General features: G+C 44.0%; 1 protein-coding gene across 1 annotated transcript; it reads right to left on the bottom strand.

The window, feature by feature from the left end:
* Positions 1-27: 27 nt before the first annotated feature.
* Positions 28-14878, bottom strand: MMGT1 (membrane magnesium transporter 1). The gene is made up of 4 exons (XM_028714791.2): positions 14713-14878; positions 11293-11345; positions 3864-3967; positions 28-2728 (listed from the first exon to the last, which is right to left on the bottom strand). The coding sequence occupies exons 1-4, from the start codon at positions 14792-14794 to the stop codon at positions 2566-2568; spliced, it is 402 nt and encodes a 133-aa protein (XP_028570624.1). The 5' UTR covers positions 14795-14878; the 3' UTR covers positions 28-2565.
* Between the last annotated feature and the right edge of the window lie 7879 nt (positions 14879-22757).

Below are 22757 nucleotides of genomic sequence, written 5' to 3'. Positions count from 1 at the left end.
CCTTGAAGAAAGAATTCATACCCCATGTGCTTTTTAAGGATGTTGGTTCTTTATTAGGCGATGCAAGATCAAAAATGAAAGAACAAGTTTTGCACACGTGATAGTTAATGTCAATGCTGGAGGTTCAAGCTGCTACTCCTTGCAAGTTTAAATGCCCAAAGGGCATTCAATAGGTTGCAAACTTAAAACACAAACATGGGGAGGACTCCATTCATGCAGCGATGCCCTGCTGTGATGGAGCCTTTTTGGCAACCCAAAGCAGGTTCTTGCCAGGTTTGTAGGCACCTGGTTAATAAGGAGAGTTTAGTTGAAAATGATTTTCATACATGGTACTAAGACAGGGGGAGGGGAGTTCAAACTGAAGGACACCTGTGACACCAGCCATTCTCTTATGCACAGTCACTAGCCCACAAGCTCCACTGCACTGTGCAACCTTTTCCTAGCAAACATTCAGGACTGCGCTGCAAGACTGGATTGGGTACTTTTCTCGCCCCACCTCAATTTTATGCAATGAGATCCACAGGGAGCCGGGTTACCACAAGGGACAAGATCCTTTTATGCAGCCCAGATCACCCATACAGGGTCAAGAAAAACTTGGCTCTTAACTCCCAACAGTAGCAGCTGTAATTCTGAAAATGTGCTGGGAGACCCTCACTGGCTTTAAAGGAAATATTAAAGTGAACCATCAAGTAGGTGAAGCATAAGACCTGCAGCCTCTCTCGTCAAGAAAAGGAGATCCCACCAGCTGCTGTTCTCCGTGCTTAGTTCTGAAGCACTGTTTCAGGTTTTACAGAGCAGGAGTCTTCACTCCAGGACAAGGGATGGGTAGGGAACAGTAAGGCCATTACATAACAACAGACTTTATGTTCAGTTTGCCACTGCATGTACTTTGGGGACTGTAACACTAAAATAACTTCCATGAACAAGCAGCAATCTGAGTTTAAACAATGCCATGTCTTCTTTACATTCACAGCTCAACCATCCTGACCCCTGCGGTTAGGGTGCCTTTTGTGGAACCAGGAACCACCATGCAGAGAAAAGAGCAAACCATACTGGGTGGAATGCATTGTTTTATTCTACCACAAGTGCACCAGCAGTTGATGCCCATGCGTCTATACTGTGCTGCCACAAGTGGATGGGGCACCTTTCTTTCACTGCAGAAAAAGTAAAATGTAAACACGCCATTGCAGCCAAGGAGAGACAGACAGCTTTCCTGCAGCCCACTCCAACCAGTTTAAATCTATGGCAAACAAACATGGGGACAAACTAAATTTAGTGAATTGACAGGAATCTATTCCCTCTGCTCAAACACCCCACATGCTCCAAGGCAGGTGACTCGGAGATGCCATTGGCAAAAGAGCAATGCAGCAAAGTGGAAAAACAAGACAAATGGGGTAAGTTGTTTAAACAAAAGCAAAGCAGCTCTCCCACCTCTGGACAAACTTCGTCCTACGTTTTCAGTGAGAGTGCACACTTCTAAATGGAGGGAGCTGGATTAAAATGCACCCTTCTGAGCAGAAAGTCAGGAAACAACTTGCCCACGTTACAAGAACAAACTGAACAGCCTTGTGGCATCTCAAGACAGACATCCTAAGCAGTCCCTGAGATCCTTGTACGTTATAAGCCACTCGCTCATGTAGCAGTCCCATCCTCACCCAGACTTGCAGCCCTTCCTCAGGTACAGCCCTCCTGCTTTGCAGCAGTAATCCTGTTGCGATCCACCTTGCTCCCAGCTTAGGCAACAGCCAGCACTTGCCACAATTAGCAGGAGCTTGGTGCAAAGTGGATGAGACTACAAATGGTGTAGTAAGGATGTAAGTAGTAAGGTGTAAGCATCCTTCCTGCCTAACCCCCAGTGAGATCTCCAATGGCTCTCAAAAATGATCCATTTCCCTTCCCTGAGAGCATTTAAAGGTAGCTCAAGGACACTGAGCAATAAACAAAGGGAGCTTTTGTGTCCCTGGCAACAGTTTGGGTAAAGCTCCCACTTCAGAACCGCCTGTCTGAATGTCTCTGATGCTGGTCATAACAGCGACCACATTACTTCAGCCAAAGTGCTGAAGACAGGAAAGAAACACAATCACCATTGTCTTCTGTGTTAAGGATGGGAGGGAAGGGATAGACACAAAGCAGCCCCCTTCCTCAGCATTCAACAGAACAGCAGCATAAGCCAATACCCCTTTCTTCTGTGCTCATCTGTGGCATTAAAACAATCACCTACTTTTTGGAAATAAAGAATTTGCTTTCACTAAATTCGAATCAACCATGATGGTGGGCTAATGGACAAAAAGTAAAGTGATGTTTCACAGCATAATTCTAGCAACAATTTACACTGTTTTGCCAATTCAAAATTCAGTCATTGTCATTAACAGTGTTTGAAGAAGGTCCTTTTTAATAATTATATATATATATATATATATATATATATATATATATATATATTTATAAAGTCTGGATGATCAATATAAATACTGCTCCAGAAATGAAATAAAAGTGTTTACACCCCCAACTCCAATGTTATAGCTCAGTGTCCTGTTCTATTTTTAGAATAATCTGTAAAAATCTTTAACGGCGAAGAGGTTCGAATTTTCGCAACTTCAGCGATGTGCTAGATGACAAAGCATCCCTGCTGGAGGAAGAATGGACTGTGTCTGGGGACTGGAATAATACTCTGCCCCGGTGATTAAAAACGTAGAAGGATGGATGGTTCCTTAATGTGTCAAATGTCCTGAAACAAAAAGCAGAACAAAAAGGAGAGAAGTGCAATTGGCAACAAATCATAACTGTTAATTCACAGTCCTATTCTGGTTAAAATGCCATAACCAAGGTTACCTTCAGATCTTCCTTGGACATATTAAAAAGTTCAAATTTGGCTCCTGCCCCAATACTAGTAAGAATTTCTATTCCACCCTTCAAACGAATATGCAATGCTCAGGGTAGCTTATAAAAATTAAAATCACATGAAAAAACCAGCAACAGCAAACACACACAGTGCAATGGAGGCAAGCAGAGAGATAAAAATCAAACTCCAAGCTAAAAATATGATCTGTTCTTAGCTAGAAGTAGCAGCAGCAGCAGGGGTGACAAACCACAGGAACCACACTGGGGCATCAAGACAGAGAAGGATGCTGGGGCCAGGCCAAAGATGGCTACCAAAAATGTGGCAATAAGATGGGAGTTAAGGCCAGAGCCTGGTAGGATAATGGGAGGCAGAAAAAGCAGCAGAAGTCCAGGATGAGCTAAACTGAAGAGCAATCTCCCTTTGGCTCCCATCACCCCATGAAGAGTCTTGCTGGATCAAGCAGCCATCTGTTCCTTCCTCCCGCTTCCCACAAGAGTCCAACAGGAATTGGGCATGAAGGTTAGAGCCTTCCTATTTTTCTGCTGATATTCAGATGGTGGATACCTGCTAATCATGTAGGTTTCATAGTCAACATGGCAAAAACTTTCCTTTTTAACCAGGCATCTGGCTCTTAACTATCTGGTCTTTTAGAGTGGGTGGGGATACACACCCACACACCCCTGGTAATGTGTGTAAGTTGCTTTGAGTTGCAGTAGCAAAGAAAAAGTAACTAATAAATCCAATAATCCAATAAATCTAATAGATATGCAGCATAGAACAGGTTTCTCTTAACTTTGCCATGTGTGAGAGGGAAGTACAGCAAGCTGAAGTTTCTCAATCTTACAGCATTGTGCAAATGATGAAATAACTGCTAAATGTCTTCTAATTGATCAGGAGAGAGGAACCCTCCTCTTTAAACAGACCTGGAAGACTGCCTGATGTAAATGTTGGGGGAAAGAATAAAAAACAAAGCACTGAGCAAAGTAATAATGCCAGCAGAAAGAAATGGGTAAAAACATACTTATTCTTCAGCTCTGAAGTAGCATCCATGTCTTTAAATTCCCCTGCAATATGTACTATGCCGTAACAGGTAACCGCAAAGGCCAACAGTGTTTGAAGCACTATCTGTAACAGATTAAAAAGTAAGCAGCACTTGAGTGACTTAAGTAAAATACTGCTAATAGAATTCCCCCTCATGTTTGGTCTTAAATATCCAACCACTGTGCTTTTCAAGATGAATGAATGAATGAATTTATTAATACGGTCACAGACCAGCGTCAACACACACAATATCACAGATCGTAAAAAATATCAGAAATACAAGGGACAATATGAATATAACAAGGATTTAAAAATAAAAATTAAAATTAATTGTTAGCGTGCCCCCTGTAATTAACATTTAGGGGTTTGGTCATTATGGGATACCACTTGCTTCCTGCGATTGATTGCAGACGCACAGAATTTAGCTACATTTAATGTAGTCTTGGGATTCTTGTCCTCTAGCAGTAGTTTTAAACTGGTATTCCGATACTTTCCTGGACTTATGCAAAACAGGTGTAATAAAAGTCAAACGTATATCCTCATAAAGACGACAATGTAATAGTACATGTGAAGCAGTTTCAACTTCCAACGAGCCACAAGGACAGACCTGTGCTGTGTATGGTTTACCCTCAAATCTGCCCTGAAGTAAGGCAGAAGGGAGAACGTTAAATCTGGCGAGGGTAAAAGACCGTCTGTATTTGGGTACCTGAAGACCTGACAGATAGTTAGCTGGAGAGAAACCTCTCCCATGGTCCCTTATTGCTGGATGTTTGATCATTTCGCTCATGTGGCATTGTAATTCTACGTCCCAGATACGCTGGCGAATTGTAGTCCTAGCTTTCTCAAAGCCTGTCGCTATCAGGGTCTGCTGTGGGATCCCCAAGCCTTTAAGTTTTTCCAGCAGTGTAGCTTTCCATCTGGATTGGTAGGTATCTAATAAGGTTAAAGGTGCCAGCCCAACCGGGAAGAAAATAAGCTTTAGCCAATAATGGATCTTCAATATCCATATCCGAGTACTGATAGGAATTTGCCCAACCTCCAAACGAACCGCTATGTTGGATACGCAAGAGGGAATCCCCAGCAGGCAGCGGAAAAACTTAGTTTGGAATGCCTCTAAGAGAGTAAGGTTTTTAAAGCTGCAGATCTGGGATCCATATAACAATTGTGATAGTATTTTGGCAGTAAAGACCTGGGAGGCTGCCAGTATGTGTTGGCCCCCTTTCCCATAAAATAATCTTATTAACGCTTTGGCAGATCTTTCTGCGTTTGCAATAGTATTATTAATCTGAAAGCGCCAGGAGCCCCTTTCCTGGAAGGTTACACCCAGGTATTTAAAGGTTGCTACCTGTTCTATTGAGCGATTGTCTATTCTCCATTTGTGCCTCCTCCTTTTTTTAGAGAACACCATGACTTTGGATTTGTTGTAGTTAATTGTTAGTTGTTCGATGCTGCAGTATTTGGTAAAAGATCTCAAAAGTTTTCTTAATCCAACACAAGAAAAAGAAATTAAAACTGTGTCATCCGCATATAAAAGGACCGGGAGGGGCGTACCAGCCAATTTGGGGGGGTGGGGGGGCATTTTCTTTCTCCATATTTCCTACTAGCAGGTTTATATAGAAGTTAAATAAAGTAGGCGCAAGGACACACCCTTGCCTAACCCCCTGATAGATTTGGATTTCCTTGGATAGGTGGCCCTGTCGGTCACACCTTACACGGTCCGTGTATTTTCATATAGACTGTGGATGAGATACAGTAGGCGTTTGTTTATATTTACGGCGCTTAGCTTTCCCCAAAGCCTGTCCCTCGGTATTAAATCAAAAGCAGATTTGAAATCTATAAAGGCCACGTATAGGGAACCTCCTTTTCTCGATGTATATTTCTCCGCAAGATGTTGGAGAACAAGGCCCTGGTCTAATGTTGACCGATTTGCCCTAAAACCCGCCTGTGCTTCTGAAAGAATGTGGTTTTGTTCCAGCCAGTCTACTAATTTATCGCATAGGTGGGCAGCGTACAATTTGCTAATGATACTTAGGAGGCTAATTGGCCTGTAATTAGCGGGATCTGATCGGCTCCCTTTCTTGAATAAAGGGATGATGATTGCTAATCCCCAGTCCTCAGGGATAGTGGCTGATTGATCTATGCTGGTAAATAGGGCAGCTAGCACAGGGGCCCACCATTCAACATTAGCCTTAAGGAGTTCCGGTGTAATGTTGTCTACGCCGGGTGCTTTTCCAGGTTTAAGGGATTGGATGAGCCTATAGATCTCTTCAGTTGCTACTGGGGGCCATTCAGCGCCAATATCACTCGAAGCTGGGGGCATGGCCTGCAGATGTTGATTTGATGTATATAAAGATGAAAAGTAAGCCTCCCAAATCCCAACTGGTATAGTATAATCAATTTCAATTGGGGAGTCTTGCCAACTTTTCGCAACTATTTTCCAAAAAGTGGCTGAGTCTTTCCTTCGAGAGGCCTCTAATAAGCGTTGCCACTCCCCCCTTTGGGCCTGAAGCTTTTTCTTTTTAATCAGATCTTTATATTTACGTTTGGCTTCGAACCATTCCGCAGGAAGCAAGGGTAAGTTCGCTGATTTATAATTCCTGTACTTATCCAACAAAGAACGCTTCGTAGCAATACATTCCTGATCAAACCAAGGTTTGGATTTGTTGAGGAATAAAGATTGGCGCGATGTCTTTTTTTGGGTCAGGTGGGGTTGCAAAAGTGAGATCAGATCCTGGAACAAGATTATTCTAGATTCAGAACATGGTGAGTTTAAGAGATTATCTCTTCTCATGAGGAATATGTCCGAGTATAGCCTTTCAGATGTTTCGGAATTCAGCTTTTCGGACCATCTAATACGTGAGTATCTCAACTCCATGTTGGAGGACCTGGGGGCTTCAAGTTTATCTTTGCAAAATAAGTCTTTTCTTGCATCCAGGAGGAGGCAGAGCGGTAAGTGATCACTATCAACCCTCTCTTCCACTTTGCACTCAAGGGCTCTATTTAGGAGATTAAATTATACCATAACATAGTCGATAGTGGAAGCTCCTGCATTTGATATAAAAGTAAATTCCCCACAAGTCTCCCCATTCTTGCGCCAATTTAGTATGACCAGGTCCAGCTTGTTAGAAAGACGCAATAGGCACAGACCTACATAATTACATCCCTTGTCTTTTGAGAGTCTGGTGGGTATAAGATGGTTTTCTTCCACGATGGGTGGCGAGTCGTGGAAGTGTGCATATAGTGCTTCATCAGACTGGCCAATTCTGGCATTAAGATCACCAGCCACTAGCACTGAAGCTGCAGGGGTTTGAGTCATCAAACCATCAATGTATGTTCCCAGCCCATGCCAGGTGTTTTTAATCAGCTGCTTGCCTCTTTGGGGGGAAGATATACATTAATCAGTAGCAGGGTGAAGAATCTACTTTTCACTAGTAAGGCCATAGCCAGGTGTTTCAGTGTCTCTAACTTTACTAAGGACGCCCTCAACCTTGTAGATATTAAAATGCCTAGGCCACCCTTGACTCTCCCCCCTTTAGTGCTTGGGGATCCTGTGAGCGACATTGAGGAAAAGCCATTAACTTCTAGGTCCCCTGTGAGCCATGTCTCCTGTAAAAATACTATGTCGTAGCCTTGGATAAATTTAGCAAAGGATGGATCAGCTGCCTTTTTTTTTCCATCCTGCGATATTCCATGATAAAAAGCTAAGGTTGGCTTTACCAAGATCCACTCCTTGTCAATTATCTTCCAAGGTACTGTTGGAGTTTTCCATTCTACGTGGCAGCCGACTATCAACCTTACATGGAGAGCTGCCCAGGTGTTCTATGGTGTCAGATGGTAAATGTAGAGTGCTCACATTGGTAGACACTGGGCCTTTGCTATGCAAGGCCTCCTCCTGGGGGTACTCTACCTGGTTGTGGCCTAATTCCGCTTCATCTAAATATCTCATTTTGGACCAGAAGCCTGGTGAAGTTTCCTTAGGCATGTTTTTCCTTATAGGGAGCGATGCATTATTCTCCTCTGTGAGTTGTACTTTCTTGATTGCAGGTAGATTAATCTCTGCTTTTATCTGAAGGTTACGTGGTCGACGAGCCGCTGAATCGAGTTCTTGTGAGATGATCGTTTTGGAAGGGCTCTTTGCTCTTTCTTTGGACATCCCCCTTGGTTTCCTTATATAACTCTTTCCCGGCCAGCTTATTTCTTAGCGTTTCTAATCTTTCTAGGATTTCAGCTTGTATTAAAGGTGGGAATGTCCAGAATTGACTAATTAAGGTATTTTCTTCAAAGGAGAAATTATGTGTAGGGGTATCCAGTTCGTGAGGCGACTGGTGGTTATTCTGATATTCAGCTTTATTGTTTTCCACCACCTTTGAATAGATGTCTTTCTTATTTGATTTGATGAGGTGCGAGGGGGGGCCGGGCACTTCGAATAGGCGAGTCACTGTCAGGCCCACCCTTTGCAGCTTCTCCTTATTAATTAATATTTGTTTTGCGGTCGAGTCATCTTTAAATGTCAGCATCACTTGATTATACTTATTGTCATTTGGGAGAAAATCTGCCTTGATAACGTTACGTTGTAGTAGGAGGCCTCTAAGTACCTGGGGTGCGCTCCCGCTGCTCGGTCCCAGCGCCTGCCAACCTAGCAGTTCGAAAGCACCCCCGGGTGCAAGTAGATAAATAGGGACCGCTTTCTAGCGGGAAGGTAAACGGCATTTCCGTGTGCGGCTCTGGCTCGCCAGAGCAGCGATGTCACGCTGGCCACGTGACCCGGAAATGTCTGCGGACAGCGCTGGCCCCCGGCCTCTTAAGTGAGATGGGCGCACAACCCTAGAGTCTGTCAAGACTGGCCCGTACGGGCAGGGGTACCTTTACCTTTTAAGTACTAAGTCAATTTTTTAAAATATATACGTTCTTTGTTGGTCCAGTGAATGTAATTCTGTACGGTAGTACGTAGGGCAAATAACCAATCTGCTTCTGTTGAGGATCAGCGTTTGATTGTTCTGAGTTATCTTATTGCGAATGGGGGTGATAGTCTCCACAGTAGCAGAGGGGGTTTGCCGGTCTTTATCTAGTTGTTCATTCCGATCTTTCGTTGATTGAGGATTAGGGGGTTGTGATGCGCTTGTCACTTTAGGTTGCTGGATAATGCTCTGTTTTGGGGTCACGGGTTTAGTATTCTTTATATTGATTCCTTTATTGTGGGATTCTCCAGGAGCTTGAATAACTTAGAAAAATTCAATTTCTTAGTTTGTGTATGACTCTTAGTCCGCCTTCCCACTTTTATGTTTTTAGACTTCTTCTTGTGAAGTAGGTGTATTCTTTGGTGGCAATGCTTCTTTTTAGGTGAGGAGTGTGTGACTCGACTGTTGGTAGACATGGGAGTGGCTCTCTTTGGGACCTTCTCTGAGATACTGGGCTCTGTTGGAATTTCGGCCGCTGGAGTAGGGGTGTGTGAGATTGCTCCCTTCCTGATAAGCTCTGTCAGGCTTACTAGCAGACCCACGCATTCCGTAAGAAAGTTCCTGATTGGTCTTAATTCTTTGTTTATGTGCATTTGGCATTCTTTCATCATTTCATTGAAAAGCCCAATCAGGACACAGATGCTGCTATCTGTGTCCCAGCAGGCTCCTTTAAGCTGACTTGGATTTTCCTCTGTTCTTGTCGCACTTGAGGGTTCCATCCTAGCCTTTTCGCTGGGGCTGGCTGCATTGACTGCTCCATCTAGTGTGTGTTCTACGAGAGTGTCGGTAGCACTAGATTGGGAGACTATCTGAGCCATCTGAGCCATCTCCATTGCCAGACTGATCCCCTCTCTCCCCTCACCAATATCAGGTTCCTTCCCATACCATGTTCGGTCAATAGACCAATCATGGAGAAGTGGGGGCTCGGAGCATGTGGGCGTTTTTGATTCAGGCTTAAAATAATGCAAAATTTTCGTCTGCGAGGTTGCTGGTGGTGATTCAACCCTCTGCGTTGGGGAGACCCCCAGAACTTTACATTTCTGTCTGGTGAGCACCATCTCCGTAGAGTATATGGGGTTATGTGGGATATGTGGATGTGAGGATAGCACCACTTCGCCCCAATTAGACAAGCTGGAATTAACACTCCTCTCGTTAAATAACGCTCTCCCCAGAAGCTCCACGTCTAGTTAATTAATTAGAAGTGGCTGTGGTCCACTGCGTGCCAGATTTTCCGACAGTTCACGGTCTAGCAGTCAGAGATAGAGGGGGATAGATGGAATAGATTTTTACAGCGGCATTACTTACAGCGACCGTGGCAGATGAAACGTTGAGGGGAGGAGGGCGATGAAATCCTATCTGGCTTAAACCGCCATCTTACTTGCTGAAGAAACTATCTCCAGGGTAGGCAAGTAATTAAGACCAATTTGCTGAGCTCCTTTGCCGTGGTGGTCGTCTGGCTGGGCACTGAACACAGGGCGAACTCTCCCTCTCCGGCAGCCTCCTTTGTCTAGCTCCCTTTCTGCACCGGCGTCCTGTCGCGTTGGGTCTCGGCTCCCCTCCCCGCAGCCCCGGGGATGGCGGACGGCTTCAACTTTCAGTTTGAACTAGTGCCAGGTCTCCCTGACCCTATGTTAGTCTAAGTTTTTAGCCAGGAATCAAAGCAGGCAATCAATCACAGGAGCCGCTTCTTTAGGCATTTGTTAATGGGGAAGGGCAGCTTGGTCAGTCTTTCAAGATGGGAAATCTCACGGCTTCAGAAATGTGCAATGCAGCAGGATTAATTTTGGACTTGAGACACCTCAGGTTATTTACATGGCTGAATAGGCATGAGCCTGGCAACTACTTCTCAACCTTATCTAGCCTTCTAGTGTGGAAAGGAGGAGGGGCAGAGGTGGGTGGGAATGGGTAGGATGCCTCACACTGATACGTAATAATTTTTGAAGGATGATTACATTAGGCTGGAAAGTGGATAGCAGATACCACACAACAGCTCCATGCAAACAAATACCTGCCGAATGCTAGAGGGAGAGGCTGTTTGTTCTGCAGAGTATGGGGAGTAAAGCAGAGGCTTTCAAAGAACTGACTGGAGAGAGTGGCAATTCCTAAAGGAATGCTGCTAAGGAAGAAGAGGAAGATGCCAAATTTCAGATGAATCTCAGTCACACTGCAATGCAGGCTGCAGATTAGGGGAAGAAGCATGGTGACACAAGAGCTCAGATTCAGTTTGTAGAAACAGGGCAAAGTAAAAAACAAAAGCCAGAATTAAGTTACACAGTACACTATCCATACAAGTCCACAAGCCAGTGAAAACGTTTAATTTGTTCCTGGATGTTTCATCCCCCCCACCTTATTCCATTGCAACCATATTAGTTTAAATGGAAATGTGTCATCTTACGGATCACAGTCAAGTCAGCACTTGCATCACTGAAAGAAAAAGAACATTTAACTTACATCTATTGGCAAAGTTTCATCTTCCTTTTCTGTTAATCTCATGTAGGAGCGATCTGCAAAATGAAGACATGCTGGTAAATTAATCTGATTTCCTTTCTATGTTCACGGAGCAAAAAAGGGGCCACACAGCTGGGTTTTCTATCAACTCCACTACAGGTAAAAGCCACCTCCACCTCAGTTTCTCTTTCTGATTATTAATCAGATCTTCAAATCTTGCCTTGGTGGATTAACTCATCTCCATAGTGCACACAAGAGAAATGTGTCCAACAGCTATAACTGAGTAATGCAAGAGAATCACTGGTAGCTCTCTGCTGCCTTATTCCAAGTCAGTTCTTTAGTGCACTTGTCCACAAGGATTGGCAACAGTTCTGCAGGGCTTCAGTCAGGTCTTGCCCATACAGACCTGGAGATGCCTGGGACTGAACCACAGGCTTTCTGCATGCCATGACCCTTCTCTCTGTAAGAGAGAATCTTACAGAAAGGCCTCAAGCTCATTTAGACAACCACTAATCACTATTTCAACTAAAGGCAACCAGTCTATGTTGCTTCAGTATGCATATTAAACTGTTCTCCCAAACTTGTCATAACAGGGAATCACTGCTGGCAACAGAAACAAATCACTCCACCATCTAGCTTCTCCTGTCCAACTGACTGCCCTGATCCAGAAATATGGGAGTTTGTGCAAATTCACAATGCAATTTCACAACTAAGCTGAAAATGTTACAACTGGTACTATGTCAGCAGCCACTCATGTTTGTTGGCCAGGGTGTCAGTACACACATATAGAGTTGGGGTGACAAGCCGCTAACGTACTATTTTAACTGGTTACTTGAACAGTGTCCAAGTGCCCATATCAGAGAGAATCTGTCCCTACCCCACAGATTACAATCTATGTTAGAGCAAAAAGATACAAATGGGGAATTCACATTGGCTGCCTTCAATCCAAGTATTTTATGGACTAGGCCAAGGTCTGGCAGCATGCCACCAGTCCAGTCACCAAAACGCATTGTGTGACAGTTCCAGGAGAGGCCCATGAAATTACTAGCCCAGCTACTCATCCATTTTTGGTCTTTCTATACTACTCTTCTTAATATTTATCCTAGAGTGGTATGCAATGCAATTTTTAAATAAAATAATATATAATGAAAAGTAGTCAACACAGCAGAATGCACATGTGAAATAGCAATTAAAGCAGCAAAACATGAAGTATCTTCTAAAATACAGCATTCCCCAATACTACTTTAAATTATACTCTACAACTGGCCTGCCACATATGAGAAAACCCTCTCCTTCATTATTGCCCACATTATCTTTAATGGTGGTGGCTCTCAGAGGGGTCTCATTAGGAGATCTTACTGAAGGCTGATGTGGGAGAAGGCAAACCTTAGGGACCAGAGTCTCAAGCAATTATGAGTTTCCAAGGTTAAAACCAACAACTTGAACAGAGTTTCAAATCAAACCAGTAACCAATCTAGATACAATGGTACCTCAGGTTAAGAACTTAATTCATTCCGGAGGTCCGTTCTTAACATGAAACTGTTCTTAACCAGAGATACCACTTTAGCTAATGGGGCCTCCCGCTGGCGCCGCACGATTTCTGTTCTCATCCTGAAGCAAAGTTCTTAACCCGAGGTACTATTTCTGGGTGGGCGGAGTCTGTAACCTGAAGCGTCTGTAACCCGAGGTACCACTGTATTACAAAACTGGTTAGATATGTTCCCAACAAACTGTTCCCATTAAAATCTTGACTGCTGTATCTGGGGGATTCATACTGACGCACATAACCCTGAAGGGATTTGCATGGTTACTGTTAGCTCATCTGGCGTACAGATTACAGATGCAGAGATCAGATCAAGCAACACATTGCATCAGGAGTTGCATGATTAATCCAGCACTTCTGCTGAGATGACCACCACCTGCTGAGCTTAAGACTCCCTTCATTCACACAACTGACAAAAACATACTGTCTCCACATCATACTTGATACAAAATCTATTCCCTATTGCCTTAGTCAAGCACCTGCTACTCACCAGCTGCCTTTATCCTAACACCAGCCTAGTTCTCCCAACCGCTCTCCCACAGTGTACGCTGGTGTCACACCAATCCAACTGATCCCCTTGACTTCTAATGGCACTCCTATTCCACCCACTACACCCCATAGTCTTTCCACATCAAGTTCCATTTCCAGCCATTAAAAGTCTTTGTTCTATTCACTGCCAGGCTTAGAATTCTATGAGACGAACATAAAGGCAAAATTTCACCAGGTGCCATTCACCATCTTAGTGCTACAGAGATCAGAGAAACCTTTTGTGGACTGTTCTTTTTAAGGTCTTGGGATCCAACAACTACACAGCCTAAGATAAGGTCTGACATTTTCCCACCACAGTCAAGCATGGACAAAAACCAGAAATCAGGATGGTAACGGGAATGTGTACAATGCTCAGTATCTGGGAATGTGAGGAGGCAACAATCCATCCCTCCCAGGTTCCAATGGCTGCCATACGTAATAATGGGTATTTCACTAGCGTCTCATAAAATTCTATCTCCTGATGTCTCACACACCTGAAAAAAGTTGCGGGCTCCAATCAGCGTAAGCTTCACCCACAGCAAGGCTACAGCCCTATGCACCCTTACTTGAGAGCAAGCCCTACTGAACGCAGTCAACCAGAGCAGGATTGTGCCTACAAACTGCTCCTGCATTTGCCCTGGATGTCCCACGGGATCCCCTTCTGACTCTACCACAATTCCTATGCGGCACAGCCACGTTCTTCTCCGTGGTGGTCAGGGCCGGATTTAGGCTTGATGAGGCCCTAAACTATAAGCTCCTGAAGGTAATGGGGCCCTTGATATGTCCAGCTGTCCTTTGTCCACAACAAATTGTTGTTGTTTTTTGTGTTGAGTATATGCTATATGGTAATTTATGGACCTCATAGGTATCTAAAGCCATTTGCACCTAACAAAATATGTATTTTATCAAAGTAATTGTTGAACTTATATTTTGGAAATGTACATCCAGGTTTTTTTCCCCCTTAATTTTTTTGGGCCCTCCCAAAAGACTGGGGCCGTATGCTAGAGCTTGTTGAGCTTATACGTAAATCCGGCACTGGTTAATTCTACCCTCGCAATTTACGACACGAACCTCCTCCCTTTCCTCTAAACGCGGCAGGCGGAATTCCCTCCCTCCCTCCCTCCCAGTAGGTGAGGCGGGGAAACCCAGCGGCCCTTGGGACCCCCCCTGCCCGGGCCGCCCCCCAGGGAGGCGGCACATTCCAGAAGACACGTCCTGCTCGCGCCCCCCGCCCGCCTGGGAACCCTCGGCGCCCCCCGCCCCTTCCCAGGAGGGGGGGCTGGGCCGGGCGGCGAGAGGGGCGCCGAAGCCCACCAGGACACCCCCTCCGCCAGGGTGCGCATGCCACTCACGCTGCGCGGCGGAGAAGGCCGCGTGCGCCAGGGCGAAGAGTCCGACGCCGACCAGCCCTTTCCACAGAGAGGCGGCCGCCATCGTCTGCCTCGTTCCCTCACAGGCACGGCCGGGGCCGCGCACGCGCACGCAAGGCCAGCGGGAAGCTTCCGGCGAGAGCTGAGACGCGAACGCGATGCGACGAGTCGGGCCTTCGCCGATCGGCGCGCGGGGATGACGTAATGCGCAGCGGAGGCTGGTGGGAGCCTCTCAAGCAAGCGCCTAAGAGAGGAAGGAGGAAGGCGGGGCCGCTGCTGGTGGCGGCGGCGGCGCGAATCGGCGGAAGTGGGCGGGGCCGAGTTCAGCTGGGCCTGCCAATGGCTGCGCCACACGCCCTTCTTCGCCGCCAGACTCTCTCTTGGCTCGGTGGATGAGTTTGGCGCCTCTTTTCTTCGCCCTCAGCGCCTCTTCCTGTTCTCCTCTTGTCACCAAGCGCCTTTCTCATAACCGATAAATATCCATATACAAAGCAAGGGGAACTTTTAAATTGAAAAAGACAACAGCATCAAACAGGCCATGAAGAAACATAATAAAACAGTTATTACTAATCCGGGTCCTATTCCTGCCGAAGGAGCACAAGATGGCAGACACAGCAAGAGCAAACATTTAAACCAATTTAAAGCGGCCGTTAAAAATAATTCACAAGCATTTTAAAAACAGCCAAAACATTCACACCAGTTTTTTTAGATAAAAAAAACACACAACTTGAACCTATTCACAACTAGGGATCTCAGAGTTGCCAGAAGCAGTATATCTTCCAGCCACCAAATGCCTGAGCAATTAGAGGTGTTCCTAAATTTCTTCTGAGATTCAGTAATGAAGGAAGGTGTCCAACAAAGGGGGAGCCACCATTAATAAGGCCCTGCCCTTGCCCCAGCACACATGGTGGAGCCACCACTAAGAAGGCCTCACCTTCCAGCCATAGGGTGGGTCTGGAAGTCACTGGTTCAAATGTTGCTTTAAGTGAGACACTTGCATATTGTTTGAATAATATATTTTAAAAATCATTTTTTTAAAAAAGGCCTTCTAGGTACAGTAGTTTAAGAATAGTATAGGATAGTAATAATATTGAAGCCTTGGCTGTCTAAAGTTAAGCAGAAATGTCAAAACAATAATAACATGCTCAGTAGCAAGATAGGTGGAAACATAAGCCCTTCCAATGATTTATTTGTATTATATTTAAAGCATTTTTATTCTGCTCTTGGGTTTAAAAAAGACTGCCAGAGTGGCTTACAAATGTCACTGATGAGACAGTCTCTGCCCTCAGGTTTAATATCTAAAAGATGCTACCTTTTGTGTTGTGTCTTTTAGATTATAAAACGGAGGGGAAAGGCTGTCTTTGTAAGAGATATTTGTAAGCCGCCAAGGCAGCCTTTTGAGGAGAGTAAAAGGAAAAGGGAAACTTGGGCTCTGCAGAGTTTTTATTGGGAGCCACTAGAATGGAATGATTTAAAAATGGTAGCTGCTCTTTCCTGCAAAACTGACACAGTATTAATGACGTCCAGAAATTTTATCAAGCAAAGGTATAATGTATTTATCATTAGTCATTTAATATTATGGATGGTCTGGGAGCATCATTATAATTTAGCTTTCATGATCAAGGTTACAGATGGGTAGCCGTGTTGGTCTGCCATAGTCAAAACAAAAAAAATTCCTTCCAGTAGCACCTTAAAGACCAACTAAGTTAGTTCTTGGTATGAGCTTTCGTGTGCATGCACACTTCTTCAGATACACTGAAACAGAAGTTGCCAGATCCTTCTATATAGTGAGAAGGTGGGGAGGGGTATTACTCAGAGGAGGGTGGGGATGGGTGATTGGCAGATAGCTGTGATGAGCCTGTTGACGACTATTAACGACTGCAGTAGGTCTTACAGGAAAAAGCAAGGGGTGAGAAGGTGAAAAATGGCTTTGTCATGTATAGTGAGATAAGAATCCAATGTCTTTATTCAGGCCAGGTGTCTCCATGGTTTTAAGTTTGGTAATGATTTGCAATTCAGCAGCTTCTCTTTCCAGTCTATTTCTGAAATTCCTTTGTAGTAAAACAGCTACTTTGAGATCTTGTATAGAATGTCCTGGGAGATTGAAGTGTTCTCCTACTGGTTTCTCTGTCTTGTGATTCTTGATGTCAGATTTATGTCCGTTTATTCTTTGGCGTAAGGTTTGGCCTGTTTGTCCAATATAGAGAGCTGAAGGACACTGTTGGCATTTGATGGCATACACAATGTTAGACGATGAGCAATTAAATAGTCCAGAGATGGTGTGTGTGATGTTGTTGGGGCCAGTAATGGTGTTGTCCGGGTGTATGTGGCAGCAAAGTTGGCATCTGGGTTTATTGCAGGCTCTGGTGCCAGTGTCCGTGTTAAGTCTGGTTGTAGTATTATTGTGGGTTAGGAGTTGTTTAAGATTGGGTGGCTGTCTGTAGGCAATGAAAGGTCTTCCTCCCAGAGCTTGAGAAAGAGAACTGTCATTGTCCAGGAGAGGTTGTAGATCTCTGATGATGCGTTGTACTGTTTTAACTTGGGAGCTGTATGTGATGACTAGAGGAGTTCTGTTATTTTCTTTTTTGGGTCTGTCTTGCAGCAAGTTCTCTCTGGGTATCAGTCTGGCTCTGTTGATCTGTTGTCTAACTTCATCTGCTGGGTATTTTAGTTCTAAAAAGGTTTGCTGTAGATCTCTTAGGTGAGAGTCTCTGTCTGTAGAATTGGAACAGATACGGCTGTAACGTAGTGCCTGGCTATAAACAATGGACTGTTTGGTATGTTTGGGATGGTGGCTAGAGGCATGTAGATATGTTTGTCGGTCAGTTGGTTTACGGTATAAGGTGGTGTCTATGCGCCCATCCTGTATTTTTATAGTAGTGTCCAAAAAATGTATTTCTTGCATGGATTGATTCATTGTTAGGTTGATTGTGGGGTGAAAATCATTGAATTTCTGGTGGAAGGTGTTCAGGGTCTGTTGACCATGTGTCCAGATGATAAAAATATCATCAATGAATCGCAGGTACAAGAGAGGTTTGAGTGGGTAGGAGTTTAGGAAACGTTGTTCTAAATCTGCCATGAAGATGTTGGCATACTGTGGGGCCATGCGGGTGCCCATTGCTGTGCCGCTGATCTGAAGGAACAGGTCATCACCGAATTTGAAGTTGTTGTGGGTAAGGACAAATTGGCAGAGTTTGGTGGCAAAGTCCGCTGTGGTTTTATCTGAAATGGTGTTCCTTATAGCTTGTAAACCATCGTTGTGTGGGATGTTGGTATACAGAGATTCCACATCCATAGTAGCTAGTATAGTGTTGTTGGGAAGATTATTTAAAGATTGTATTTTCCTCAGAAAATCTGTGGTGTCACGTACATAGCTGGGAGCACTGATGGCATATGGTTTCAGAACAGTGTCCATATAACCGGAGACACCCACTGTGATAGTGCCAATACCTGAAATGATGGGGCGTCCTGGATTTCCTGGTTTGTGTATTTTAGGTAGAAGATAGAAAGTTCCTGGTCGAGGTTCTGTTGGTGTGTTGGTGAGGATCTGTTCTTGGATGTGTGGGGGTAGCTCCTTAAGGAGCTACTTGTTAAGGAGCTACCCCCACACATCCAAGAACAGATCCTCACCAACACACCAACAGAACCTCGACCAGGAACTTTCTATCTTCTACCTAAAATACACAAACCAGGAAATCCAGGACGCCCCATCATTTCAGGTATTGGCACTATCACAGTGGGTGTCTCCGGTTATATGGACACTGTTCTGAAACCATATGCCATCAGTGCTCCCAGCTATGTACGTGACACCACAGATTTTCTGAGGAAAATACAATCTTTAAATAATCTTCCCAACAACACTATACTAGCTACTATGGATGTGGAATCTCTGTATACCAACATCCCACACAACGATGGTTTACAAGCTATAAGGAACACCATTTCAGATAAAACCACAGCGGACTTTGCCACCAAACTCTGCCAATTTGTCCTTACCCACAACAACTTCAAATTCGGTGATGACCTGTTCCTTCAGATCAGCGGCACAGCAATGGGCACCCGCATGGCCCCACAGTATGCCAACATCTTCATGGCAGATTTAGAACAACGTTTCCTAAACTCCTACCCACTCAAACCTCTCTTGTACCTGCGATTCATTGATGATATTTTTATCATCTGGACACATGGTCAACAGACCCTGAACACCTTCCACCAGAAATTCAATGATTTTCACCCCACAATCAACCTAACAATGAATCAATCCATGCAAGAAATACATTTTTTGGACACTACTATAAAAATACAGGATGGGCGCATAGACACCACCTTATACCGTAAACCAACTGACCGACAAACATATCTACATGCCTCTAGCCACCATCCCAAACATACCAAACAGTCCATTGTTTATAGCCAGGCACTACGTTACAGCCGTATCTGTTCCAATTCTACAGACAGAGACTCTCACCTAAGAGATCTACAGCAAACCTTTTTAGAACTAAAATACCCAGCAGATGAAGTTAGACAACAGATCAACAGAGCCAGACTGATACCCAGAGAGAACTTGCTGCAAGACAGACCCAAAAAAGAAAATAACAGAACTCCTCTAGTCATCACATACAGCTCCCAAGTTAAAACAGTACAACGCATCATCAGAGATCTACAACCTCTCCTGGACAATGACAGTTCTCTTTCTCAAGCTCTGGGAGGAAGACCTTTCATTGCCTACAGACAGCCACCCAATCTTAAACAACTCCTAACCCACAATAATACTACAACCAGACTTAACACGGACACTGGCACCAGAGCCTGCAATAAACCCAGATGCCAACTTTGCTGCCACATACACCCGGACAACACCATTACTGGCCCCAACAACATCACACACACCATCTCTGGACTATTTAATTGCTCATCGTCTAACATTGTGTATGCCATCAAATGCCAACAGTGTCCTTCAGCTCTCTATATTGGACAAACAGGCCAAACCTTACGCCAAAGAATAAACGGACATAAATCTGACATCAAGAATCACAAGACAGAGAAACCAGTAGGAGAACACTTCAATCTCCCAGGACATTCTATACAAGATCTCAAAGTAGCTGTTTTACTACAAAGGAATTTCAGAAATAGACTGGAAAGAGAAGCTGCTGAATTGCAAATCATTACCAAACTTAAAACCATGGAGACACCTGGCCTGAATAAAGACATTGGATTCTTATCTCACTATACATGACAAAGCCATTTTTCACCTTCTCACCCCTTGCTTTTTCCTGTAAGACCTACTGCAGTCGTTAATAGTCGTCAACAGGCTCATCACAGCTATCTGCCAATCACCCATCCCCACCCTCCTCTGAGTAATACCCCTCCCCACCTTCTCACTATATAGAAGGATCTGGCAACTTCTGTTTCAGTGTATCTGAAGAAGTGTGCATGCACACGAAAGCTCATACCAAGAACTAACTTAGTTGGTCTTTAAGGTGCTACTGGAAGGAATTTTTTTTGTTATGATCAAGGTTAAAATTCCCATTGAACTCAATGGGCCCTTACATCTGAGTAGACATGCAGAGAATTGCACTGCAGCACTCTTATTATTTCTTTCCTTCTTGCTTTATTAACTAATTTATTTCTTGTTTGCTTTATTAATCTATGATCAATATACTTTTTTTAAAAAGCTAGTGATGGAGTGTTTGTTTTGTTTAGTCGTTTAGTCGTGTCCGACTCTTCATGACCCCTTGGACCAGAGCACGCCAGGCACTCCTGTCTTCCACCGCCTCCCGCAGTTTGGTCAGGCTCATGTTTGTAGCTTCGAGAACACTATCCAACCATCTCATCCTCTGTCGTCCCCTTCTCCTTGTGCCCTCCATCTTTCCCAACATCAGGGTCTTTTCCAGGGAGTCTTCTCTTCTCATGAGGTGGCCAAAGTCTTGGAGCCTCAACTTCACGATCTGTCCTTCCAGTGAGCACTCAGGTCTGATTTCCTTAAGAATGGATGCGTTTGATCTTCTTGCAGTCCATGGACTCTCAAGAGTCTCCTCCAGCACCATAATTCAAAAGCATCAATTCTTCGGCGATCAGCCTTCTTTATGGTCCAGCTCTCACTTCCATACATCACTACTGGGAAAACCATGGCTTTAACTATACGGACCTTTGTTGGTAAGGTGATGTCTCTACTTTTTAAGATGTTGTCTAGATTTGCCATCGCCTTTCTCCCAAGGAGCAGGCGTCTTTTAATTTCGTGACTGCTGTCACCATCTGCAGTGATCATAGAGCCCAAGAAAATAAAATATCTCACTGCCTCCATTTCTTCCCCTTCTATTTGCCAGGAGGTGATGGGACCAGTGGCCATGATCTTCGTTTTTTTGATGTTGAGCTTCAGACCATATTTTGCGCTCTCCTCTTTTACCCTCATTAAAAGGTTTTTTAATTCCTCCTCACTTTCTGCCATCAAGGTTGTGTCATCTGCATATTTTTGACTATGGCAGACCAACACGGCTACCTATCTGTAACTGCATATCTGAGGTTGTTGATATTTCTTCCGGCGATCTTGATTCCGGCTTGGGATTTATCCAGCCCAGCCTTTCGCATGATGAATTCTGCATATAAGTTAAATAAGCAGGGAGACAATATACAGCCTTGTCGTACTCCTTTCCCAATTTTGAACCAATCAGTTGTTCCATATCCAGTTCTAACTGTAGCTTCTTGTCCCACATAGAGATTTCTCAGGAGACAGATGAGGTGATCAGGCACTCCCATTTCTTTAAGAACTTGCCATAGTTTGCTGTGGTCGACACAGTCAAAGGCTTTTGCATAGTCAATGAAGCAGAAGTAGATGTCTTTCTGGAACTCTCTTTCTCCATAATCCAGCGCATGTTTGCAATTTGGTCTCTGGTTCCTCTGCCTCTTCTAAATCCAGCTTGCACTTCTGGGAGTTCTCGGTCCACATACTGCTTAAGCCTGCCTTGTAGAATTTTAAGCATAACCTTGCTAGCGTGTGAAATGAGTGCAATTGTGCGGTAGTTGGAGCATTCTTTGGCACTTCCCTTCTTTGGGATTGGGATGTAGACTGATCTTCTCCAATCCTCTGGCCACTGCTGAGTTTTCCAAATTTGCTGGCATATTGAGTGTAGCACCTTAACAGCATCATCTTTTAAAATTTTAAATAATTCAGCTGTTGTCTTTGTCCATGGAGTTTTCTTGGCAGGGATACTGGAGTGGCTTGGGGTGTTAGACAATCTTAATTTAATCATTTTCAGATCATGGGAGTCAATACTTATCAGTTTGCATTAGGCTTCCATCATAAGGTATATAATTTTTAATACTGTATTTTAATATTTTGAGATGTTTGTATTCATGAATTATGTTGTACACTGCCCTGGGCTCCCTTGTGGGAAGGGAATAATAATAATAATAATAATAATAATAATAATAATAATATGCACTTACCTGTGGGACTTCTTAGTGTATTGCAGCTGTGAGAAGGAATTTTCCATGCTAAGGATGAGGAACTGAAAACTGCCAGTATCATAATGCCTTATTATAAATGTATGGCAGTTTTGTATTTTGAATGCATTCTGGTCACCCCACCTAAAAAGGAGTTTCAGCACTGAAAAAGAGGCAGAAAAGCACAATTGAAATAACCAAGGGGTTTTGAATTTTTTGATTTCCGGAGAGGCAATACATGGGGGAACAGAGAGATGGTATAGGTTTATAAAGTAATGACATATGGGAAGATGAATTGTTCTCTGCTTCCCATGATATTTGAATTTGGATTGTCCAATGAAACTTTTATTCATATCACGCTGGAATACAAACTTCATGAATGGAGTCAGTTCTGTGCCTTGTTTTCACTTCTGAAATATAATTCTACTTTTTACCTATGAATAACATTGGCTGTTAGTCATGGTAGCTAAATGGACTAAATGCTGAAGCAGAACAAGGTTGTAAAGCCCTCCCTTGGGAATACTCAAGATGAAGTGAGTATGAATGAATGTTTATTGGATCGGCCCTTGGATTACTAATAAACA

The sequence above is a fragment of the Podarcis muralis genome, chromosome Z (genome assembly GCF_964188315.1).
Source record: "Podarcis muralis chromosome Z, rPodMur119.hap1.1, whole genome shotgun sequence".
NCBI classification, from domain to species: domain Eukaryota; kingdom Metazoa; phylum Chordata; class Lepidosauria; order Squamata; family Lacertidae; genus Podarcis; species Podarcis muralis.
The sequence above is the reverse complement of the archived record's forward strand: the minus strand, read 5'-3'. Positions and strand labels throughout refer to the sequence as shown.

What these genes read in the sequence shown, in the direction of transcription:
- MMGT1 (XM_028714791.2), bottom strand. Translation starts at nt 14,794, where the DNA reads ATGGCGGCCGCCTCTCTGTGGAAAGGGCTGGTCGGCGTCGGACTCTTC. An exon ending in ATGAAACTTTGCCAATAGAT is followed by an intron (nt 3,968 to 11,292) that starts GTAAGTTAAATG and finishes AATCTGTTACAG; the next exon opens with ATAGTGCTTCAAACACTGTT. An exon ending in ACTTCAGAGCTGAAGAATAA is followed by an intron (nt 2,729 to 3,863) that starts GTATGTTTTTAC and finishes TTTTTGTTTCAG; the next exon opens with GACATTTGACACATTAAGGA.